This window comes from Micropterus salmoides, unplaced genomic scaffold, assembly GCF_014851395.1.
Source record: "Micropterus salmoides isolate LMB-PRFRI ecotype aquatic unplaced genomic scaffold, ASM1485139v1 Ms_hic_scaffold_7, whole genome shotgun sequence".
NCBI classification, from domain to species: Eukaryota; Metazoa; Chordata; class Actinopteri; order Centrarchiformes; family Centrarchidae; genus Micropterus; species Micropterus salmoides.
Genome location: NW_024044459.1, coordinates 17,979,221 through 17,988,962, shown reverse-complemented (window position 1 = coordinate 17,988,962; position 9,742 = coordinate 17,979,221). Strand labels below are relative to the sequence as shown.

Sequence of the window (9,742 nt, the reverse complement as noted above, 5' to 3'; positions counted from 1 at the left end):
ATTAAATTATTTGTGCGGTGACGTGGCCTCTCGCATCCACTTATCAAGGCAGATAAAATCATCTGCGCGACCATTTCCGGTTTGTAAAGCAGTAAGAGCTCCCAAATTATCCAACTCACACACTAAATCATCATGAATTGGAACAGTGGGCGTGACCCCAGTAGATACTTACCAGTTAGACCACCAAACTGAAAAATATATGAAATCATCTTATACCATGAAACCCCTATGGTCAAACGGCTAGCTCATTTAACCTATAGGACCTAACTAGTACAATTAAAATGATAAATAATTAAATACAACAAATTTAAAATTGATTATGCCAAATAAACATGGCAATAATAATTGCCATTATTATTAGATTTTTCACTGAATTTCTAGTATTAATGAACAAATATGACAAAATAATAAGCACACTGTGCAGGTGAAAAACTGCAAGAGTTACATTAAGTATTTTTTTCTTTTCTCTCTTCTCTCTTTGTTTTACCAAATGAGCCTGTAACTTAGTTTTTCTGCACATGTTCATATGGACTACATTGTCAAAAGTGTGTAATTCAGTCCACGGGTTGTTTTTGGTGATGTACATTGAAATCGATAGAAATACATCATTTTATTTTGAAATCCTGAACCGGACGTAGCGATGGTGTGTCCGATAGCTTCACGCAGCGCTCATCTCCTCTGTGGCAATCCCCGTTTCTCTCCTCAAATACACGACTTCCACCGTCGGCAGAAATAGGAAATGTTGAGAGCTGATTGCTTAGAAGGGCACAGTTTAATATGAGGATAAAGAGATAGAAAAACGACCTGTTTAAGGTGAGTAACGCTCCTGGGATTCCCTGTTTGACAACACGGAAATGGGCCAGATGTCTGATTTGACAGATGTTGCTAGCTAGCTTAGCATTTTCATCTTGTTTCTACAACACAGACAATTAATGTCAGCTTGTTTGTCTCGTATTGTTCTGTGTATTGACAGAGGCTGGCAAGCCTTGCGTTTAATATTGTTATTATAACAAATCAGGCTTAATTTTAACATCCAATTAAATAACAGCTTCTAATTGAAGTGAAATGCACAGGTGTAACATGTTGGCCTTTGTAACAGGTTTTAGGGGTTACTCTGAGTAAAAGGGGTGGAGATACATTGGAGAAAACAGAAGATTTTCCCCATTTGTTAGGAGGAAATAGTCAGTTTTCAGTATCAGTATTGGTGTTTATTTCAGACGATAAGTAATAAGTCATTTCAATACAGAGAACCAAAATGTGTTTCAGGTACTTAAGAAACTGTTTCTGTTACACAGTTTATTAAGTACCCCACCAAAGTTTTATTTGTATTTTGGCCACAATTCTTTAATAACCAAATTAACTGGATCCCTATCAAAAGTAAAACAGTTTAAACTCTCAAATATCAATATTGGTATCAAGTGTCCATCAGGCTATACAGGTAACAGTAGTGTTAAAACTTTAGTCTGTTTGCACAATTAAAGACCGCAAATAAATCAGAGTGCTGCAGTCCCTTTTCCCCCCTTTGGACGTTTGTTGTCCTCAAACTGAGAAGCGACTGATTGAGCTGCTGAGATGAGCGCAGAATGCTGTTTCAGAGGCAGTTTATTCTTTACCATCAGATAATCCATCAGCATTACAGAGACATTTGTGTTGTTTAATTAATGTGTCAACATGTAAGTGAAGTATATCGTGATTAGATTTACTGTTTTTCCACTTGCACACCCACAGCATCTCTAACCAATGAAATAAAGGCTTTGCACCTTATTAGATAATACTTTATTTTTCCTTTCCAACACCCAAAATAATGGCACAAACTAAAACTCAGCTCCCCGTTTATTTTCTAGGCCAAGTTAAGTCAAATGAAAGTTGAGAGATGATGTTTGCTGTTGACTGAAGTCCACCCCAAGAAAAAAAATGAAGAGGAGGCTGCTTCGTGGTTTCCTATCGGAAATTTCCATCCGGATAGCGCTGTTGGTCGTGTTCCTGTAAGTATGTCCTGCTTACATGATTGACTTACGGATCCATATTTCAAAGGCCTGGCATTGTTTTAATGGTGAGCAAAAGAAGCAGAAACATCGCTCTTCTTGTGGTTGTGCAGTGTGACGGAGCAGCTTCCACCTTTCTACCGTGAGATCCAGCCAGAGGAGATGTGGTTGTATAAATTCCATCGTGTGGAGAGAGACCACGTACCCACCTCTCTTATGTTTGTAAGTTATATGTTTGCACGCCTGAATTCAAATGGAACATAATGGATCCCGCAGCTGAGTTTCTAACTTCAGGACCATACCAGTGTTTATTTTTAGCACATTAATCTCATTTATCGTTCTCCAAATTATACCATATGTTTTTTGATTAATCTCCTACCTTTCACACAACCACTGGTTTCATTACAGTTTGAAAATCAATTTGCAGAGACATGGCGGTCGCTCCAGATAAGGTGTATCTACCACATATCTTGTCTTGTATTTTTGTCAAACTTCTGTGTCACTGCAGATTTTTCAAATACAAGAACATAACTTTGGCAGAGATGTAAGAAAAAGTAAATGCTAACAGTACTGCCCTATCTTTTATCTTTCTCAAACACGTAAGTCTCTGCAAGTAACCAGTGGCTGCCTGAAAAGTCTATATAAACTAATGTGTTATATTCATAGAGTTTTAAAGTTTTAGTTGTCTGAAACAAACACTGGCATAGTCCCTTTTAGTGAAAGCACAATATTGTTAAAGATATTTCTTTGGGGGCTTAATTGATGTAACAGGGAAAGCTAAGACAGATCTGTCTTGGAGTCATTAGCTGACCCCACAAGTGTTCACTGACCTTCCAGCTCTAGTTATTTCTCTCGTTTAACTGTCCTTCTTAGAGCGACAACAGTTGGACTGATAAGGTAGAGACAGTAGATCAGGCTAGCAGAGTACAACTCATGGACAGTAATAGATTTCAAAATAATGTGGCATTTGGAGTCTAAACATCAGATAGATTTGTTGTTCTAGGTTAAAGCCAGCTAAAGACGACCTAATACCTAATAACCAACAGGCACTAGGGGGAAGACAGAAACATAAAAGGGACCAAAAGATGTTCTCCTTCAGATTTGGTGTTTGCATTTGACGTGTTCACAAGTTGTATGCTGGCACTGAATCTCCTCGGCCGGGCTCAATAAACTGTGATATGTTAAGCCTTCATCAATCTCTGAAACGTCTTCATCACACCTGAACCTGGCTCACTGTTTCTCCAACAGTTTTACTGTACATACGTACATGCTTACAGACAGACATTCATTTGACTTTAAACTCTCTCCTCTTTGTTTTTGTTTTTTTGTCTCTGTCAGAGTGTGGCGGTTTTCACTCCGCTGATTGTAATCCTGGCTTTCACCTTCCTGAAAAAGTCGGAGCGAGGGGATCTGAAGGAGGCCTCACTGGGTAAGAAAGCTGCACACAAACGTTTGTTTATTTTCTGATTTAAAACAAAAATGTGAACTAGTTTCTTTTTTATAGTTATAGTATTTTCTGTTGTTTCCCTCTGTCATCCAGCTGTGACTTTGACTCTGGTGCTGAACGGAGTTTTCACCAATGTCATCAAACTTGTTGTTGGCAGGTAGACATTGTACACAACATAGCGGATGATAATGTTACCCAGCATTATAGCGGCTAAAAGCCTAAATCTGTCCTCTGTTTGTTCGTCCCCTGCCTCAGGCCACGGCCAGACTTCTTCTATCGCTGTTTCCCAGATGGTCAGATGAACCTGGAGTTGCGCTGCAGTGGGGACCCAGACGTCATCATGGAGGGCAGGAAGAGTTTTCCCAGCGGACACTCTTCCTGTAAGGGCCTTTTATGGTCGATTACGCCTCAGTGGCTGGTACATTTTCATCAGCAGGCAACAAGGAAAACAACAAATGCACATAGTGGGGCAGGAGGGCATAAGATATATCTGAAAATAGATGTATGTACGTGTATTTTAGCCTCCAGGCTCTTATTTTGTTGTGTAAGCAAGAGAGTATCCCACAACAGGCTTCGCTCCCTCTCTGATCCCTGCCCTTCCTCCTCTTTTTGTTGTTTTCTCTTTGAGTTCTTTCTGTCTCTGATCACCCTTTCAATCCTTTCTCTTTGGTCCTAGTTGCCTTCGCAGGTTTGGGTTTCACAGCGCTGTACGTCGCAGGAAAGCTGCGCTGCTTCAGTCCAGTGGGCCAAGGCAGAGCGTGGCGGCTGTGTGCCTTCCTCATTCCTTTACTCGTCGCGACAGTGATTGCCCTCTCCAGAACCTGCGACTACAAACACCACTGGCAAGGTCAGAGTCCCAGAAATGCTCAGAATGGCACAGCAACATAACCATTTACATGACATTGGTGACCAACAGCAGAAGGTGGCTTAGAGAGACGCAGTGAAGGAGGATGTGTGAAAATATCAACACAACTGACTTGCCGGCCTAGTCTGATATCCATCCATCGTCAAACGCTTATCCTGCGTACAGGGTCGCGGGGGGCTGGAGCCAATCCCAGCTGACATTGAGCGAAAGGCGGGGTACACCCTGGACAGGTCGCCAGTCCATCGCAGGGCCACACACAGACAACCAACCACTCACGCTCACACCTAAAGGACAATTTAGGGTCACCAATTAACCTAGCCTGCATGGACGGCGGGAGGAAGGAACGGCTGAATTGCCATTTTCTTTCACTAATCCGACATCACGTTAATGTTACCCGGTTTCTGTTTTGGGGAGGGGTATTTTGCCCTAGCCAATCAGTAGTTAAAGAACAGCATTTTAAGTTGACAAGGGAGCTGTGTACATGTTGATCAAAGACATAAGATGATTTAAGAGTTGTTATTTGCTTAAGTTGACTTACAACAACCTGTACAGCAGTTTTCTTTCACTGGTGCAGGCAGATGATTCATATATCAGCTGTAGATTGGGAGAAATATCCAGATATATCCATTTTTTTGCTTTAGTTTAATCTCAGAAATCACTTTGTTGCAATACATATCTGTCTAGTAAAATGGTGGATGTTTTATACAGTTAGGTCTTCTTATTATTTAATTGAATAGTTAGGTTATAACGGTTAGTTTGCTGTCCATGCGAAGTGACCTGGATTAATAATAAAGTTATAATAATAAAGTTAATTATTTGCAGCATAAGCAATATTTTAGTGGTTTCAGGTAATGTACTGCAGTAACAACTCTGGGACAAAAATCACTTTGTAATAGAAAGCTTCAAACTGTCTCAGCATACTTGGATGATACTGATAATGACAGTTCAGCTCATCTTTGTAGTAGTGTCCAGAAGTCAGAACTTCACAACTCTGGAAAAGGGACCATCTGAGGAGCACGTGAATGCAGCATTATTTCTAACAAAATAAATAAAGAGAGATCACACAAGGAAACTTGTTCTTAGATTTATGGAGCCTCGCTGGTAGTTCAGGCAGGCACCGAAATCACGATAGTCATGTTCCTCCTCCAGTCATGTATGCCTACGACATATATCTCTCACAAAAGCTGGTCCATATAAACATTTGGTGTTCATTCATCTTCCCTGCTACTCTGCTGCCTGCTGTCAGGAATTTAACTCCCTCCGCCTCCCCAGGCTCCCCCCTTTATTAGCATTTTAGTTTTCGTGTTTTAATATGCGCACATGTTCAACAAGTATTTTTATCTCACCAAACTGGAATGATTACTGCTGCATTAAATGGTTAAAACTAGGCCTGAAACAGCCAGTTACTTTGATTGTCCAAAGCTCAGAAACACAATGGTGGATGTGTCGCAGGTGGAATCAAACCCAGGTCTTCCACACCTAAGACACGTGTCTTATCCGCTACTCCATCGCCACCCCAGCTACTTAACATAACCTAAAATCTCTCTTAGGGTTAATCTTCTCCCAAAATATGTTTTATATGTTAGCAGAAGATGTAAGAAAGCATTCATGTGAAGGTGTGTGTGTGTGTGTGTGTGTGTGTGTGTGTGTGTGTGTGTGTGTGTGTGTGTGTGTCTTCTCTCTCCTTCATTCAGACGTACTAGTGGGTTCTCTGCTGGGCCTTACCTTCGCCTGGCTGTGTTACAGACAGCACTACCCTCCCCTTCAGGACCCTGACTGCCACAGACCTCTGCGTCACAGAGAGACCGTTCCTGCCGCACAGGAACGCAAACTGGCCAACTCCAACTACATCCTGCCCCGGTAGAACAGCTGTAACTGGGGTCATTTATACTGGGTTACATGGTAATCCTTCTAAGTCTGGTTTTCACACGCTTGGGACTGGGCAATATATGTTTATCATTGTAACTGTATAGTTGGAATTTTCCTTGTGTGTAGTGACGATTTGTTTTCTAAATTCAAATGACCCTTTTTTTTTTTTATTTTTTATTTATTTTTATTTTTTTGAACGGTTTCTGAAACACGTGAGAGTTGCTGCAAATAACAACTCCAGTTAAACAGTCCAACTTGGTGGACCAATCTCAGATGGCCTGGTGACGATCATTACAGTTATTGTAATCCATCCATATCGTCCAACCGTACACACCCTGTGTCTTGTGCCTACAGATCACATGACTTTAAACAGCTCAGCAGGTCAAATACACAAGCACTGCACTGATAGCCCAGCGGCTGAGAAGCAGTTTCTCGTGTAGAGTCACTATTTTGTGATCATTTTGTAAACTTTTTCAACAGGCAGGGCTGAGACTTGATGTTTGTGCATCATGCCTGACCTTTGAGAAACAATATATGGTGAAGAGAGTCTGAGCTCAACATGGTGCCGAAACGATCAAGCGATGAATAAATTAAGTAATCAATGAATATTAAAAAAGAATCAAGATATTAGATGACAAAATTACATTAATTAAATTAGTTTCAGCCTGAGCTTAAAAAAAAAAAGTGATGATTTTCAGATTTTTTATGATTTCAGCTGCATCTCAACGTCGTCTTCAGTAGAGCTGGTTCAGGCGTGATCACAAGACCTAACGGTGAAACAGCAGGGACCCTGGGCAAGAGATGAATGAATGATAAATAAACAGAAAACATCAGCTCTTTGTTAACAGCAGCCCAAACCTGTCTCAGCATCGACTATTAAACAAGATCAAGGTGGACATCCTTGAACCAAGTCAGGGGTTAAAGTCTTTCCACCGTACACAACCGCTTGTTATCATGTGGCTGAATGATTAAATTTAGGTTCTCTAAAGACAAATGAGATAAGACTGAACGCTCCAAATAATTATCAAGTGGACCTTTTGAGCTTAGATTATCTGTACCATATTTGTATTTGATTTGACAGGAAATCTGGTGAAGTAAGAGGTGTTTATGTGGGTCGAAGTAGGGGTGGGAAATATGGATAAAATCCTCCATTTTATGTGATGATATCAATGTGAATCATTGACATATATAAATCATGAATAATTGCTCGTCGGGAAAACTTTTTTAAATTCTATTTATATAGCACCAATTCATAACAGAAGTCATCCCATTGCCCTTTTCACGTAGAGCAGGTCTAGATCATACTCTGTCATATCATTTACAGAGACCCACCAATTCCCCCCATGAGCACACACTTAGCGACACAGCCAAAGGAAAAAACAGGTCGAAACCTCAAGAACAACCTAGACTCAGAGCGGGCGGCCAACTGCCTCGACCGGAAACTGAGAAACTGTTTATGGAGATAATAAAAACACGAGAATGTCTGTGTTTAGCCTCATAAAACCAGAGATATTAAAGAATACGATTAGGTTGTATATTTTTATCGTCAACAAATTGCATGAAAATACCAAAACCAACACTGTGTCTGTGGCACTTAATTCATTCCTGCTGAAGGGAACTTTAAAGGGATAGTTACGACGGTATGGTAAAACCTCTAACCATTGACTCTTATATCCTATTATCTCACAGTACATGTCAACATGTGGCCCGCCCCCCATATTTGCTGCCTTTATGTTTCGTTATTGTACACTCTTCCGGCTCCTCTGCGTCCTCTGTGTGTGAATGTTCACCAGGGGCGGTGAGATGTGACGAACAGGGATTGGTTGTTTGAGTGACAGCAAAACCAGATCTTCCTGATGAACCTGAGTGAAGTTGGACTGTAACTTCTCCAGGTGATGGTGCTAGCCTCCCAGCTCTCCTGCTGGACAGGTTTTCTATCCTGTTAATAGTTTTATTGGCACGTAGAGTTTGGTGTTTGTTCTTCTTCTGGTAGTTTCATTTAAGATTGTGAAGGCTCAGGTTCAGTTATGATTTTATGTTTACTTTGTTGGCATTTCGTTTTTTTTTCTTTTATGCTATGTTTTCGTTATGATGTTTTTGTACAGAATATGTCATGTTTTACGCAAATGTGACTGTTTTTGCAGGTTGAAAAATGAAAAACAACCAAACCTCTGTGCATGTGAATCCAGCCAAAGTGTTGCTCGTTGTGGTGAATCAGCACGGCTGGATCACAGTGGTTTTAGACAAAACCTGGCAGAAAAAAACAGATGAATTTGTGCCTTTGTTTACTATATTACGTTACAACTCTTAGTTAATGGATGAAGTATATGCTGCATGTTACAGTGTATGCTCTCTGTCATGTTGTGGACACAACATCGATCTTTACGTTAGTTATTGTTTTACAGTGTCCAGGGTTCAGTTGGGAAGATACTACATGATGTTTAAATGTGGCATGCTGCCTTTCTTTACCTCAAAAGAAAAAAATACTTTCCATAAATGTTATTGTTAATGATGTCTGGGTTGAAACATTTACAACTGAGAGAGTAGCCAACGTGGAAAAAACTTAACTCTTACTGTACTCACTCTTACAGGTATTTATGAGATGGTGTACAGGTCCATGTGTATTTAATTTGGGAGCATGTATGAGTTTACTTGAATTTGTAAGTATTTGTTTTGTTTACCTTTAAATGTGATGGTGTTTATTTCCTGATCATCTTTTATTAGCACATGGGTTTCTGGTGACTCTTTCAGACAAAAACAAAAGTTCATTAGACTAATTTTGATTAAACCTGCATGTTTCACAGCTTAAGAGCAACATATTTTATTAATTGCTTCCTTCCAAATCCCCACATTTCCATCCATTTTAATTACTTTATGTGATTTGCAGTACATGTATACTGTATCAGGTTGTTGATCGTGTCTGGTCTCCTTCAGATGGGGATTTTACTAACACTTGCCCGCTTGCTTTATTTATGTCATGCATCATGGTAACTTGCCTTGGCTTGTAGGACCACATAGCAGCGGCTCATGCTGATACAGTATCCTGATTGTACATGTTGTGATGCTTTTAATAAGTCTTTTGGTGACACTTAACAATGTTTGCAATACAATACACTCCGTCCTTTGCTTATTTTCTTTTGAGTCAGCGGTCCTTGTTTTGAGTATGTGTGATAATTCCAGACACCTGCTTAGACCATATGAAAAGTGTAGTAAAGGATACTTTGGGCAGTGAAACAGCAATTAACAACAGGTGACAGCAACACAAATTAGTTTATTACAAATGTATTAGTCAAATTATGAAAAAGCTTGGGTTGCAGCGATAAAAGTGCAGAATAGCAGCATTTCCTCAATTACTTTTTTGTTTTAAAGGTGCAGTCTCTTCATTTTCATATTTCTAGATGCTTTACTTCTTATTTGTGTTGAAACTGGGAAGTCCTTTCCTAGTCTACATTTTAACATGTCAAACCTCAGATTAAAATAATCTTGTAGACTCTCTCCTTGTGCAAACTTTCCCTGAATCAAAGAACATTGAAGAAATTGGGAGAGTTGAAGGAACATCACATTCAGGGTTGTGGT

At 40.0% G+C, this 9,742-nt stretch overlaps 1 protein-coding gene across 1 annotated transcript; it reads left to right on the top strand.

The window, feature by feature from the left end:
* The first annotated feature begins 657 nt into the window (after positions 1-657).
* plpp5 (phospholipid phosphatase 5) lies at positions 658-9,659 on the top strand. Its single transcript, XM_038703516.1, has 8 exons — positions 658-813; positions 1,845-1,985; positions 2,099-2,207; positions 3,324-3,414; positions 3,526-3,589; positions 3,688-3,812; positions 4,109-4,279; positions 5,992-9,659. Exons 2-8 carry the CDS (start codon positions 1,915-1,917, stop codon positions 6,159-6,161), a joined length of 801 nt encoding a protein of 266 aa, XP_038559444.1. The 5' UTR covers positions 658-813; positions 1,845-1,914; the 3' UTR covers positions 6,162-9,659.
* Positions 9,660-9,742: the final 83 nt, after the last annotated feature.

Excerpts from the sequence above, each read along its gene's own strand:
- plpp5 (XM_038703516.1), top strand. The coding sequence starts at position 1,915 with ATGAAGAGGAGGCTGCTTCGTGGTTTCCTATCGGAAATTTCCATCCGG. Across the intron at positions 1,986-2,098 it reads GCGCTGTTGGTCGTGTTCCT|TGTGACGGAGCAGCTTCCAC; the intron begins GTAAGTATGTCC and ends GTGGTTGTGCAG. Across the intron at positions 2,208-3,323 it reads TACCCACCTCTCTTATGTTT|AGTGTGGCGGTTTTCACTCC; the intron begins GTAAGTTATATG and ends TGTCTCTGTCAG.